The sequence below is a fragment of the Anas platyrhynchos genome, chromosome 3 (genome assembly GCF_047663525.1).
Source record: "Anas platyrhynchos isolate ZD024472 breed Pekin duck chromosome 3, IASCAAS_PekinDuck_T2T, whole genome shotgun sequence".
Taxonomy (NCBI): Eukaryota; Metazoa; Chordata; class Aves; order Anseriformes; family Anatidae; genus Anas; species Anas platyrhynchos.
The window spans coordinates 64,798,144-64,813,849 of record NC_092589.1 but is presented as its reverse complement, the minus strand read 5'-3'; the positions used below and the strand labels follow the sequence as shown (position 1 = coordinate 64,813,849).

The window sequence follows — 15,706 nt, the reverse complement described above, 5'->3', positions numbered from 1 at the left end:
AAGAAACACAGCTCTGATAGGCTAACATTTATGTAACATCCTCCCACATCCGCAACAATTTCTTCTAATTTCACTTTCAAATGTAAAGCATTCATTGCATGGCATATTTCAATGACCAAAGATATATATGTGTACATCTTTTAACATTCCCACTTCCACGTGCAGTCTCTGCACATAGTCTCCATAGGATGAGTCAGTTTGGGTAGAGGACTTTTAAATTCTGCAAAGGCATAGCAAGATCCTGCTGAAATTTGAAATAAAGATCTTTGTTAAAAAGCAAAGATGATTAACCACAGAAACGTATACTATTTCACTATCAGCTGAAGCACATAGATAAAAATAAAATTTGACCTTCTACAGATATTATCTCGCTCTGCTCCAAGCTGTTGGACTAGGTACAAAAATGACTGGGTGAAAAATCCTAACGCCTTCACAAAGCAGGCAGTCACCCCAATGAATTGCAATGGCTCCTGGCTTTAAAATCCTGGAACATTTTAATGCACTGTGATTGTATTGTGAACTTTCCTTTATGTTTTCAGGAACTACACTTTGGGTTCTTTGACATTTCTTTGCAGCTCGGCAGAGAGATCTTAGACGTGTTCTTCATATGAAATTTAAATGGCTTAGCAGGTGTGAACAAAAGCCTGTTAGTAAAAGCTCCTGAGCCCAGAGGGTTGTTTGCCAATGTTTGACTCCAGCGAACAGCCTATTGAAGAACTGGGATCCCCCAGTGCTTTTAAAAGTACTGAAGCACATGTACACACATTACATTTCGAAAAACAGTAAGTTTTTGGCTGACTGTTTTTATGGACTGAACAATAATAACCTGTGGGTATTTTCTACATTTTATTGAGCGATTCTGTACCTACTGGAGCCAGAAAGGTCTTTCCATTGATTTTAATACTGGTTAGCGCAGATTCTTAATAAGGAAGAGTTATGGCTTTCAGTTGGTTGTGGCTTCCCATAAAAACACCTTGCTGATAATACTATTTTAAGTTACAGTCTTGCAAAGAATATTGACATCCATTTTTCCAAAGTTTCTTCAGCAAAGAGTAATTGTTCTGTATACATCTATGAACTATAGGAAATATGTCTCCAGAGCTCTGTCCCCATCTGTAGGTAAGTGTTATTAGCACCATGGTCTTACTATATTAAAAGTTTTAGCACTATGCATGAATTTGACACTCAAAACCCTGAAATGTTCAAGTGCTACATAGGCAGGCAGTGCTACAAATGTATTGTACAACCACACAAAGAAGGGTGTGATCTGAGATTTGTAACCTCTGCACTTCTGTGGACTCAAAATCTAAAGCCAAACATTCCCTCATTGACAGGCAGGTATTAATTAATGCTACCTTCCTTTATACAAATGTTAAGAGGGTTAATTTGTAAGTGTTTATAAATTACACTGAAGATAAAGTAGACTGCAGATGTTTAGTACAATAGGAGTTCCAATACAAAGAGAAACCTGTCAAAATGGGTAATGTTTACACAAAATGGGCCATACAGGTGACTTCCAATTAGTGTTACTACTTTGTAGTTAATAATGCAGCATGGAAACTCAGTATTCCCATGGGAATATTCATATGTCTATACAGGGCATCACAATGTAAAAAACTATTAAAAAACCTAATCCTCAGTATCCCAATAATTGTAAAGCAAATATTTAGCATTTTTGGCCTCTATCTTCCATTTTCTCTTTCTCTTATAATTAAAAAAAAAAAAAAAAAAAAGGAAGAAATGAATAAAAACACAAAAGACAAATAACAACAAAGCCTAGGGGAAAAAATAAAATCAAAGCCACATATCTTTGCAGATTTCAATAAATGTCTGTTTTCTGTGGATTGCTGGTTCAGGGAGGGGGAGGGCAGAACAAAAAGGAAGGGAGGGATCTAAAAAAGAATGACATTATTTTTAGGGAAAAGTACAGGTCCATTAAAGATTTACTTTGGGAGGAAAAAATACTTGAAATATCTTCAAATTACAAAAAGTGTTTTGAAATATATTTGGCTTATCTTCAATGTATTTTTTGACAGCTGGAGACATGTTGGAGAAATTTTTTGCATTAATTTTAAATATCACTCTCTCCCTTTGTGATTTCTTCAGTGGGGTATGCTGTAATTTATTTTTAAAGAGGCAACATAGGTTTCTAGATGCCATTAAAGGAATCCAAAATAATTTTTTGCACCCTGCCACTGTTCAAAGAAAAGGACACTGCATTCATTTAAATATATTTGTGAAAGATTGAGTCCCCCAATGGAATTTACACATTTACTTTCACTAATTATTCCTGAAGTTTCACCTATCAACTGACAATTTTCTACAGACGGGAAGCAAAACAGTTTGACTCTTCCTGACAGCAAAGAGCTTAGCAGAAGCAGAATGAAAACTGGCATCTCACACTTCTTACCTCTCAAATGTCTACATTACAGGAAGAAAGAGCACTAACAACCCCCTTTTATGTGAGCGTTGGAACCCAGAGTTTAGTCTACACATAGAGGAAAAGAAAGCAGAAAAACATGTATTTTAATAATGGTTAGTTGTTTTTTTTTTGTCATCCTTAATATTTATCTTAAATGACGTTCTTGTTGTCTGACTTTCAAATTAATGATAAAGTGGTGGCACTGAATACGTTTACGTGTTTTTATTGGAACTGAAATATCAGATGCCATTCTAAAATGCTATAAAAACAAACATTTCTCTCTCTCTTCTCTCCCCCCTCCCACTTTTTTTTTTTTTTTTCTCTTCACCATCAATAGGAACCTTCTTAAAGAAGGCACACAGAAAGACAAAGTCTTTCAAGCACACAATGTTATTGGCCTGATTTTGGAAACAGCTTTGGAAAGTTGGAGTACAATCTTAATTGCAATTACTTCCGCTCTGTTTATGATGTTGAGTCTAAAAACAAATTGTTTCTGCAGCAAAATTGGGTGTTCATCAAAGAATCAAGGCTGCATATAAAATGCAGTTAACACTTGCCAATGTATCAGTTAAATTGATTCTGATTTTCTACCGTTTTCAAGGCATTGATGTTACCCTGCTGCAAGGCATTTTGGCTATCAGTATTTTACACTATGAAAGCTCAGCTGCATTTGCTGCTTAACTAGTCTGCAACAATGGCCTTGTTCCAGGTGTTCCTCACTCTTTCTTAAGAATCTGTCCAAAGGTTTCATTAATTGGTGGACCTATTTCATTTTGTTGTGTTTTTGTTGTTGCTATTGCTGTTTGTCTTTTGAAATACATAGGAGAATGGAACATAGATGAGGGCATTTGAAAAAGTCCAAGAAAGCTGTGCGTGAACTAAGATCTGTAATAAAGAAAGTCTAAAGTGTGATTTTATTGGAAGAGGCAGCCAGACTCCCAGGCTGGAACCTGCAAGAGTTTCAGCCCATAGAAGAGAGGACCCAGGGCATTTTCCATCTGCCCTCAGTGCTCCTCAACCTTGGGGACAGCAGGGTTGGAGACCAGGACATGCGTTTATTTTCTTAAAGACACAGACATAACTAGTGCCCTGTTGTGTAGTTTGTGTCTTTTGTTGCTGTTGTTGTTTTGTTTTTTACTTTCCAATTACAAAGAATTCTGGTTTCAGGTATGGGTTATAGTGCAATTAAATATGTGGGAATAGAAATGTTGTTTTTGCAGAGTTACATTGTTTAGAAGGAGGGAATGTGGTACTGAGATATGCTTACAGTGTTAAGAAAGTTTAGCAGGAGACCTAGTAAAATGCAGACAACCAGACTCCTTAGGACAATTAGGTGAAAATCACGGTGTCAAGTCAAGTCAGATAAGTGAAGAAACATTACCACTTCAAGCAGTAAAAATGTCAAAAGAAATTTGAAATTTAGCAGGCCGGCAACTGAAGGCCATGCATTGTTTGTGAAGCATCAGATAGATTGTGAACCTGGATTACCCACTCAGTGGGGAAACAGGGGAGGGTCCTGCCATCAAAAGGTATATAAACTGTGTTTTGGAACTAGTAGATGCGCTCTCTCCTGCTTGTGGGGCGCCCGCCATTGCAATCGCGAATAAATTACTACTTCACTGAGATCCTCACCTGAGCCTAAGTCATTGGCTACAGAGTGTTTCTCACAAATAGATAATGTTTTTTAAAGAATAGAGAATAAGGTACACCATCTGGACATTAAAATAATAAATAATAATAAAAAAAAATGGGTCCAACATAAGCTACATTTGTTTATTTGCTTCACATTAGGTAGAGCACGCCCCTCTTTTCCTCTTACAGAGGAAAATTTCCTCTATTTTTCTCATCCCTAGAGCAGTGTTGTCTTCTCCACTGTGCCTGGTACCATTAACATAAATAGAGCCATCACCAAAAGCACCTTAATGTCCTCAGGGATGGCATACATCCCATCCTCTATTTCACACAAGAGGGGAGCACAGTACTTTTAATGGCTGCTGGCCAGTTTTTCCAGTACTGCCTAATCTTTCACCATCTTTGTGTCGCAAGCTACAATAAACAGGGAGATCACAAACAGCACACAGAACACTTTTCCACTCTGAAAAGTTAAGCCTTTAGAGCTGGAAAACAAATGTATTTCCTTGTTGAATTGGTCACTGAGCCTGTCTTTCTAGTTGTGGAGTAGGAAAGAGTACAGGGATTCTTCTCCAAATTAACCTGTAAAAAGACTGTTTTTTTTTTTTTTCTTCTTTTTTTTTTTTTTTTTCTCTTCAAGAATGCATAGATAGTATTTATTCTAACTTTTCTAGAAGAACTTTTCCAACTTCTCTCATGTTTTAGCACTTTCCTATTAAGATACTCACTCCAGAAGCTTCACCATGTATTTTCTTACCTGTCTTGTCTGCCTTTCCAACACTAAACAAACCTCATTATTTCTCATCTAGAGTGGTAGCTTACTGAGTAGCATACACTGCATCCATTTCCAGACAGCCTTGCAATATGGAACATATGCTACAATCCAGCCAAGGCCATTTTACCTTATACTTCTCCACAAATTTCACTTAAATTATCTAAGATTTCAAACAGTCTGTAAGGAAATGTCCTGGGGCTCTCACTTTGGACTTTAAGTCTTTCTGCCAGCCCCTCATCTTGTTTTCAGTTTGTTGCATATACATTTCTTTGACATCCAAGAGCATTTGTGACCCTTGGGCATCTCCTTCAATGTGTTCCGAGCACATGTTCTCCTGGGTGAAACATACAGCACAGCAGTTGGACCCATCGCCTTACTTCTCCGCACCATAATGCTAGAGCCGCCAAGCCAGGGGGTGCTGAGAGCCTGTGGGGCACTACAGCATCCTGGACCTTCTGGTGCTGACCACATTGTGAGCTCTAACAAACAGCCGGCATGAATACATAGATTCATTTTGAAAAATGAAAGACTACAGCTCCCTTCACATTTATCTGAGGAATATATTTATAAATGTTCTTATAGCATTATGTCAACAAAGTAATTCAAACAGACTTCCCGTGGCTAGAGGATGAAATCTGAAATCTGGAAAGCTATCATCTACACCAAAGTCCATTTTATGAACAACATATTTTGCTCGTTTCTTTTTCTGCATTCTGTTCTCTGCTCACCTACAAAATCTACCAACACAGTACAGCCATAGACAAGCTTGTCAAGGAAGATCTAATATAGAATATAAGAGAAAGTACTTAAAAAGAGGGAAAAAATCATCCAATCCAAACACTCAAACTCTGTGGAAGAGAGAATAAAATAAAATCAAAGCAAGCAGAGTTACAGCAAAAAACAGGCCAAAGGTTGAACAAATACAGCTGAGAAAATTTGCTAATTCCTATTTTTATTTTTATTTATTTTTTTTTTAACACAGAATTGAGGATTCTGTACAGCTTCCTGAAACTAGCAGGTAATCAGATCCCCGTGTTCATCCAAGCCTGCCCTACCGTGGGTACTCATCAGTATGGCACACCCTGGAGTCATCCTTTCTCCTTGCTCGGACAGTAGTGAAAAGAGCAATCAACTTAAGAGACACTTGCAAGAGAGGGTGCCTCACCTCATTTTGAACAGTTGTGGTCTTCCCAGACCACTGCATTTCTGAATTCTGTCCAAGGACCCTGTGTTTTAACTCAGCGCTATGGCAAAGAGATGAGAGCACACCTCTCCTCTCCCCTGTGAACACCAGCTAAAGTAACATTACTGGAAGCGAGTGTGTGGAAATTGACTTTTACCACAATCCCTTCACTGGTTAATGTTTATTTTAAATTCACCTAACTTCAGCACGTTTCAGCTACTGCTACGAGAGAAAAGTTGACTATACAGTGCAGACCAGAGTGCATGCGGCCAGATATTCATATTTCCTGTCCCTTAACCTAGGATCTTTAATCATTTTAACCAATCCTTCCCATAAATTTCTGGGTTATTTTTTTTTCTTTAAGTCAAACACATCTAGGCACATCGCTAAGCAAACCTTTTCCTGTGCAGGTTCACATTGCTTTTAAGGCCCACAGACCATTAAAAAATTGGAAAAGAGCAGGCTTTTCCACTGCCTCTCCACTCAAACAGTACTCAAAGGAACAAAAGAGCAGTTGCAGTTGTCCCACTTTGTAATTAAGTTCTTGTTATCATGCTTAACACACTCACCAGACTCTAAATGACAAACAGCAAGAAGCTTGCTTTCAGAGGTGCCAAATGATCTTGCCTAATATAAGAGCATGGGGGTGTTTTGTGTCTAGCTATTTACTGTTAATTTGAAACTACTTGAAATCTTTTCTGCTGAAAAATTGAAATGCATTGTGGAGGGAATGCTATGTCCCATCCCTGCCTGATAAGCTTTGGCTTGTGTTAAGAGCCAAAGATATAAAGAATGAGCAGAAGAGGAAAAAACATCAGAGAAAACAAAAATTGGAGAAACAAAATTAAGCAAATTATATTTTCAAATAGGCAGTATCCAGTTACTGGATCCTAGTCGTACTAAAACCACTGAAGGGAGAGCAAAACCAACTAGGTATGAGAAGTTATATGTAGGGTCTAGTTTGAACAACACAAAGTCTTGAAAAGAAATGAGTATCTGTCCTCCTCCTCCTTAAATGTTTGTGTGGCTTTTGACAATTACAAAATAGACACCTCCTTGGAAAACTCACAGGAAAGAGCAAGCGCGGCACATCATGATACTGAGATGAGTCTTTGCATGACCAAGTAGGTGTTACATAAAGACCTAATAGTGGAGATACAGAAAACACAGTTTATATTATCAAGTAATTGTCAGGTTTTATTCTCTTCGCAGGGCCATCTGCTTCTTCAGTTTTTACTTTGGTGTGCTGGACTGTAAACACAGATAAACAACTTGCAAGGGCATGTGGCCCTCCCGCACTCAATTTTTGCTATTTTCCCCAGACACTAAGCGGTGTAGGACTCTGAAGCTATTTCATTTATGAAACTTGCTTCTGTTTCCAAGACACTCAGAATTCCTCTCATCTTTGAAACCTTCCTTTACAGTGAGTGGCTCCCCTGAGGCCATAGTCAAGCAGCTGTCTCTCAGCAAGCTCTCCCCAAATGCTTCCCCCTCACCCACAGTTTCTAATTCTGTTTTTCTCAGTATAAATTTTCTTTTTCAAAGAAAGGAAAAACAAAACCAAGCTATAATTACATTAAGAAATGAGAATCGGAAACAACCCTGAGACGTCACATTTGGGTCTTGATTAAGAGGGAAGAAAGGGATGAGAAATCACGTGCTTGAGCTATAACTTACTGTCAAATTTACTTTACTTCTCATCTGTTGCTTGCCCTCAAAGCTAAGATAAGAAATATCTGAATAATAATGCCCAGCTTCACAAAAATGTTCTCCTCTTTTTCTTGATCTACTATGACAACAATGGTATCACAAAAATTGCACCTTGTGGGCTTCAAGGCACTCAGCTGAGTTCAGACACCAAACAGAGGTTGTTGGTAATAAAATGAGTTGTGCAAAATAATCTCCAAGCCTTTTGTCTCTACTAAGCCTGTTTTGGGGGAAAGTTTTTCTTTAATGACATGTACTCCTTCCTATCTCTCCTTTCTTGAAGGAGATGCTCACATAAACTGCCCATTTCTTTTCTTGCTATTGTCCCTTACTCAACATCTTTCATCCTCAGTGTCCTGAGCCATTTGTTCAACCTTACTTGATTATAGGCATACCATACACTCAACATTTGAAACTTTTTCACTGACTGGGGAGCTGGGGGGTTCTTTTTTTTTTTTTTTTTTTTTTTCTTCCATCTATTTCATAAGTAGTCTTCTAGGGAAGCCCCCATTTGTTCTAGATTTTTATACTCTCCATCCTGCCTACACTTACAAATACTTCATATACTGTTGCTCAGATAAGATAACTGGGGAACAAAATTCATATCCTCATGCAGGTCCCAGACAGTTCACTGTTTTTTCTCTTTCTCTTGCACAAAGATTATAAAACCCTTATGAAAAAGTAAAAGGGTTATTTTTGGGGCCTCCGCCCATTGCAGTCCCTCCCTGAATGCACTAAGGAATCTATCATATCTGTACATGCTCCCTTTATTCCATATACTAACAGCTTACTTGTATTCAAGGACAGAGACTGCTATAGCCTGTGACTCTGACTACTTAAAGGACTTACATCCTACAAAGGGTCTACTTTAAGCAAGGTTATTATTTGAAGTAAACAAGAACCTGAAAGGAAGGCATGCTGAAATAGAAACAAAGACTGCACTTCTTCCCTCTTTTCATTTTTTTTTTTAAAGAAAATTTTAAAAGCCTTTGCCACAGACAAAACCACACAGCTATTTTCTCACAGCTGTAATTACAGCTCACTGTCACACTAGCTGAACCAGCTCATCTTGCTGGAGGAGAAATATTAGATGAACCTATACTATCCCTGGTGCTTTTATGTTCCATTTTTATCCTCATCCCTGAAGTTGTCTGACCTGTGGGAAGTACCGCTCGAACACTGCTGTATTTCTTAATGCAAGGTAAGCTGGAAACCTTGATCATTTCCGAAGATGAAACTAAGCAGCAACCTATTTAACAGTTTAAACTGCATCAAGTGAAGCTTCAATGATACAATTTTGTGCAACAGAAAAGATTGCAGCACTGCCACAGCCTCCTAAGTCTATGATTTCTACCTAACTCAAAATGAATGCATACACCCCTTCAGCAGGTGGTTTCAAGCGTTTTCAGTAAATAGAGGCAATTTTGTGTTTCTATTCTGTATCATCAGCAAGTTTCATAACAACTTCATCCTGAAACTGGGGAAAAAGGCTAAAGCACCTGATTCTGTCCTACAGATAGCTCAGAGTGTTGGTCTGGATGGGCTATCTAGTTATTGTGCCTGCTCATGGGTACAGCCAACGGATCAGAAATGCTAATGAAACATGACTAGTAAGACTTACATCCTTGACTGTAAATGAACTGGGATTTCGCCTGTTGGGACTGAAGTACACAAGCACAATTTCTAGCACAACAACAAACAACTTTTAAAACTTTTCTGAAACTTCTCATAGTTTGTCTTTATGTCTGCTACAGAAAACAACTCAATCTGGTTATCTCGGGAGATAAACTCTAAAAATACTATTATCTCCAGTTTCATGTTTGCTATTGGAGTGCAAAAGACAATAACTTTCCTCAAAATTTTGGGATTCGGCAGAATACTGTGTCATTTCAGTTACTGTTCGACAAGCAATCAGATACAGATAAGAAAGACCAAAGTTTTCCACCATGAAACGGAAAGAGCTCACATTGCTTTGCACCTGGCAGAAAAATATGCACATCTTATCACAATCTGGAGGTCCTGTGTTTTGCCAGATGACATTTTGTGCTGATTACCAAAAAAGCTCCAGAATACTCTAAAGCTTGGGGAAAAAAAAAAAAAAAAAAAAAAAAGGTTTGGTTCCAGGTTCAGAAGAGGTATTTCATTGCTGTTCCTTTAATGTAGGTTTATTTTTTTTTTCTGCTTACTTAGTGGGTTTGTGAATCTCTGAACATATGGGGTTTTCAAATTTATCTTGATGTAATTCATGAAGTCAGAACTATTTTCTGATCCAGATGGAAACTAGGAAGAGTTACAAAGGTCTGTTGAAATCAAGCTTTTGCATCTCAACAAGGCACAAAACCACCTGTTCTTTGGTGGCCAAGCCACAGTTAATAACCATTATTACCAGGTAAGCATCCTTTTGCGCCTGTCATCGTACATGTCAATCTCTGCATAAATTAGGAATTTAAACCCCAGAGTAGGGAAATAACTAATTTCTGAGGAAAGCTGGGCAAACTAATGAGTATGCCTGTCAACCATCACCATTCTCTCACATTATTCTTTTACTCAAGTTTGAAGAAAAAACATCATCAAGCTTAAAATAATTCAGAAACACTCCTCTATTGCACCACAAATCTTGTTCGAATTGAGCTTTTAGTTAAATAATAATAGTAATAAAGAAAAGGTTTTGGTGCATTTAGCTGAGGGAAACTTACAGGGCTAAACCTCTGCATATTCTGAAAGTCACCCTCAGTATATAGAAGCTGATGCAAACAATTATTCAAGTCCAAAAGGTAAAAACAGAAGTGAATATTCACAGATATCCTTGACTATCCTGGCTCTGCAGAGGCTACAAGACCTTTGTCTGTTTAACAAAGGAAGAGCACCAGCAATAAACCACCACAAAAGCTCCTTTGTGAGATTAGGATCACTTAACTCAATTCAGACCTCTACGTGACACAGGAAAGTACAGCAGAAAATGAGTTACTTTTCTTTTCAGTACAGAGCAGGGCACTATAAAAGCAGCTTTTACATTTATTTCAAGATCTCAGGGTTTCTTCTGACACAGCAGCAGAATGAAGCTTTAAAAAGGCCCTTTATACAGTCATTTGTCAGTCCAGGTGGCCTGGCCATGCAATGAGTCTGCAACATTTTTTCTCAGGCTTCCCCTTTCTTGTCCTTTAACATTTCAATTCACTTTGGAGGCTCAATGACATAGCACTTGCCTACCATTGCTTTCTTCGTTGGCTTTATTAGACCTTAGATTTTGGAAATTGTTAACCCATTTGAAATAGCAGACTCCTGCAACAGCTTTTACTTTCTTATTTTTCCAAAGAATATTGTGTTTTTAATGTAATATCCTGGGCAAGGCAAAGACTTACCATAAACAATATAATTCTATTACCTGAGTGACCTCTTGAATAAAATAAATTGCAGTAACTGCTTGCATACACTGGGCATTCTAGCTTCAAACTTACTTATTCCTTGTGACAGTTATCCAGGAAGGCACATTCTCTTTAAATACTGTAGTTTCTTGTTGACAGCATTTACCCAGAAAGTAGGAAATATAAATGCTAGGATCTCATCAACCAGCTGGAGACTGATCTTTCAGTACCTTGATAAACGCTCAGCAACTGGGTCCCTTCACAACTGCTTCTGCTGGAGGTGGGTCACTACGAACAGGAAAGACAGATTCAGAAGGCAAAAAAAGTAAAAAAAGTCTCTCTCATGCTTATTTTCAGTAGCTTTTGTTTTAGCTACTTCAGTCTCCATGACAGGAATATCATGTTTTAGGCTCATCTATGTATTTAAGGTGCTTGAAGCCTGATATGCTCCTTCAGTGTTGGATGCTACAATCTGCTTATTTAGGGAAAATCCAAATAATTTGAACACATCCCTAAGTTATGTCTTTGGTTACTGTTCTAAAGAAAATGAACCAAAGCCATAGAAGTGTCAATCAGCACTTCCACTAGCAACTATGGAGACTAGGACACTGAAGTCATTATTTTTCAGTTTTACAGCAAAGAATACCTGCTTGCACAGAACAATCATGTTTTTGGCAACTTGTACACTCCTTTTTTTTCTTATCATTGTAATGCTAGATCTCATTTAACCTTATTTGAAACTTGAATCACCTGTCATTCCTCCACAGATGAAGTCTTTTGTACCTCTTCTTTCTACTCTGACTTGATGCCCATTTGCTCACTGTTTACTGCTTACGTTAATCTTGTCTTCATTTCATGCAGCTGAGGAAAGCAGAGCCTATGTGCCTCACAGGATGTAGCCACTTGGCCATATCTGTGCTAATACTTCATCAAGAGTGGAGCCAACAGCAGGATTTTGATCAGTCTTGAAACCTGTGGGTTGCTCCACGGCCAGAGCTGCTGACACATGGTCATACTGCTGCTGGTGGCTTTTATAGAATCATGGAATGAATGTCTTGCGTTGGAAGGGACCTTAAAGACCATCCAGTTCCAACCCCCGCCACAGGCAGGGACACCTACCACTTCCAGCCTGACCTTGAACACCTCCAGGCCATTGTGCAAGAAAAGAAAATGTCTTCTTCTAAGATCTGGAAGAGGTGGTTATATAAGCAATACAGATGGGGATGCTGAAAAAAAAAAAAAAAGTGAGAAGTAGAATTTCTATAAACATTTCTCCACCACTCAGAAGGCTAATTCCATGTGCCCGAAGAAAGAAAGAAGTTTAATGTACTTGTTTTCATACATGTGATATGGAGTCTTTTAAATATTCCCTGGAATTCTGAAGTGAAAAATAATACAATTTTCTTTTAAGATCTTCCTTATCCGAATGTATCCGTCTACAGGCAAAAATTACTCCTTAACAAGGACAGTGAGAGGTTGTCAAAATAGGAAATAATATAAAATAATCTTTAAATAAAAGTTTAATTCACTCTTACTTTACAGAATATTTATAAGCACCTTATCATTTTACTGTCAGTTCTAAAAAAAGACCAAAAAGAGACTGGAATGATTTTAGTTGGCAAAATATAGGAAACCTTGCAACCAAATGGATACAAGCTAAGCAAAAGCACAGTAATATTTTGTACACCACAACTATAATCAGAATCTGGCATTGGTTTATTCAAATTTTGCTTTCTTGGAAGCAAAGCTTACATGTTCGTAAACATCAAAATAAACATTGCTTAATTTTACAATTTGCTAAACAGATACTTTTCACCCCAAAGGGCAAGCGTAGAGCCATCTATTTGCCTGGCAGTTCTCCTGTTGATCTGTGCTTCAATATTTTTCAAACAATCAAATCCCTTAAAATTCTAATGGTGCTTAAAAATTTCTTCCAATGCTGTGCAAGTCATAGGCAAGGCCATTTTGATTTGTACCCTTCCTTATATTGTTTTTGATCAGTATTTAACTAATGCAAATGTGAAAAACTATACATTTTCAGCAAAATGTTCTGATTTTGGTCCTCCAGTAAAAGACCTTCTGTAACTGTTTACATGGATTTGAATCACAAGCATGTACACAACAAAACCACTATACCAATGTTTCTTGGTCTATGCATAAAAAGTATGTCTTCTACTTACACTAAAACATACAAAAAAATAAACTACAAAAATTGTTTACACTTGATTTCGGCAAAAAAAAAACAACAAACTTTCTTCAAGAAAAATGATTCTTCTTTTTTCAGCCATCAAAAAAGGAATGCGATTAAACAATAAATACATGTGCTTTCTCCATATAGACATATTTACACTTGAGTCTTTGGCTTATGTTTAAGTTTCCTTATAAAGATCTTTATGTGATCCAGCCATCATTGCACATTAAAACAAAATAAGCCAGTTTTTTTTAAACTATATATAATATATATATGCAACACTTGAAACGTATAAAGAATGGATCTTACTATCAATCTGCACTGTTATTGTACTTTAACAATGTATCAAAAGAAAAAAAAAGGAAAATTAATACCATATAGGAAATATCAATACATGCAACAGGTGGTCGCTCTACTGTAATTGAGAGACGGCTGCATATACAAACACTTTGCATATACAAAGTCCTAATTTGCGCAAATCTCTTCTGACTCTGGTTTTCATTAAATAGTATTTATGTGGCACTAAATGTTGATACTGTATACAAGCATAGAAACAGATTGAGATCTTTTATTAAGATACACAACTTCATAAGAAAAATACTTTGCATTTAAAATTTAACCCCCCTCCCCCTTCCCCTAAAATCTTTCTTCACAGGATCAAGAACTGTTGTCAAAACAGCTTATTGAGATTCATATATTTGGTGAACTTTGTCACATCCATTCCAACTAAGAGGTTTCCAGGTACTCCAGTGCAATGTCGTAGCAGAAGCGATATTGCTCCTTTAAAGGGGAGAGAAAAAAATATTAGAGAAAAAGTTAAAATCAAGATTCTAAAGCCTTAAACAGCAACAGTATCTACAAACAAGAATACATTTTGCCAACTACTATGCAACTTTAACTTCAAGCTTGACATTACCCCCCCCCCCCCCCCCCCCATTACACAAGCATATTACCAGCTCTGATTTAAAAACTAACCCTAACCAGTGAAGTGGAAAAAAACCCTGACCGTGAAATGCAATGATTTGCTTCTCTGATTTTTTCAGCTTCTGAACTAGTTATCGGACATGAAAAGTTCTCATATCAGCCAGAGCATTCTTGCAGTGAAGCAGCTCAACTCTGATACACCATTTATATTTAAGTTAGCTAATATTTAGCAGGTAACTAGTGCCTGCTGCTTGGATGGCTGGAGAATATTGAACTATGACACCAAGCCCAAGCCCCCCTGGGCACTTGCTCAGCCCACTTTTTCGGTAGCAATGATGTAAGGTACAGGAGATGAGAATGCACATTTAAAAGAGAAGTTAAAGCTCAAAAGTTCATCCTGCTTAGTGTTTCCCCTTAATAATCCCTCTGTTCAGAGCCAGTACTTGTGGAGAGGGAGGGTAAAGGAGGGAGGAGAAGGCAGCAAGAAGAAAAACCAAGGAAATAAATTCAATCCCTATTGTCCTCACAACAAAACAAACCTGCTTTTGTGATTTATTTTTGTTTGCAAAGTAAGCCAGTGTGATCCATTAGCAGGAAGTGGTGGGGATATCTTAAAGGTTTTATTGTGCTGCTCTTTTTTGTTATCTGATCATGCTGCTGAATGTAGGGCACATGACAATGTTGTATATTGGTTTTCCTGGTTTGTTTTCTAACTAACGACTCAACAGCTGCTGCTGTTCAAGAGTTCTGAATAAAAACCCACACAGCACAGAAACATGTAACTACGGAAATTCAGTACCTGCAGATGAAAGCTACAATGGAATTCAGGACTATTTTAAAACTATAAGTTTTCAGATCATTTATCAGAAACATACACAATCTACTTTGGCCTCTCTTTACAGTGACACAAGTAATTTTCCATGTGATCAAACCTGTTTTCCTCACAGCAGTGAACTGAAATCCAGGCAGCAATTCAATGTGTTGTGTCTGAGAAGTCTATAGCACAGCAGATTGTAAAGTATTTGCAGCTAAACCAGCAATACCTAGACCAATGCTATTGCTGCTGCAATATGTTCTAGCTGTTAATATGTTAACCATTTTTTAATTTATGCAGTAGCAATGGATGGAAGTGATACACAATAATTAAGCAAATTGTGCCATGGAAGCTACTTGATACTAAACAAACACTGACACCTGGAAAAAGGGCAGTGTGGGAAAACACAGCTACAGCCATTTTGCTCAATATGCAAGTTCACAAGGTCAGAAGCAATTTTCAGGATGCATAAACTGCAAAACATTTTTAATTTCAATTGGCATCCCTGAATTTCATGCTGTAGGCAGCCATCTGGCTGAAAAGTGACACTGGCTGCTGGCAGTGTGAGAGTCAAATGGCAGAAGCACCAAAACACTGTCTAACCTGCTTTCACATTCAACTACAAGGGAGAAAAAAATCTACTTGGGGGATGAAGACATTTTTTAAGCCCTTTCCATGATGTTCAGTTTTGGT

General features: G+C 37.6%; 1 protein-coding gene across 5 annotated transcripts in view; it reads right to left on the bottom strand.

Annotated features, from left to right (window-relative positions):
* Nucleotides 1-12,777: 12,777 nt before the first annotated feature.
* The window catches only part of PTPRK (protein tyrosine phosphatase receptor type K), a 414,301-nt gene continuing 411,372 nt past the window's right edge, over nucleotides 12,778-15,706 (bottom strand). For all 5 annotated transcript variants that reach the window (XM_072036027.1, XM_027454570.3, XM_072036028.1 and 2 more), the window contains one exon: nucleotides 12,778-14,055. In XM_072036027.1, coding sequence (XP_071892128.1) covers nucleotides 14,002-14,055 — 54 coding nt within the window. In that variant the 3' untranslated portion in view covers nucleotides 12,778-14,001. The remainder of the gene's footprint in view (nucleotides 14,056-15,706) is intronic.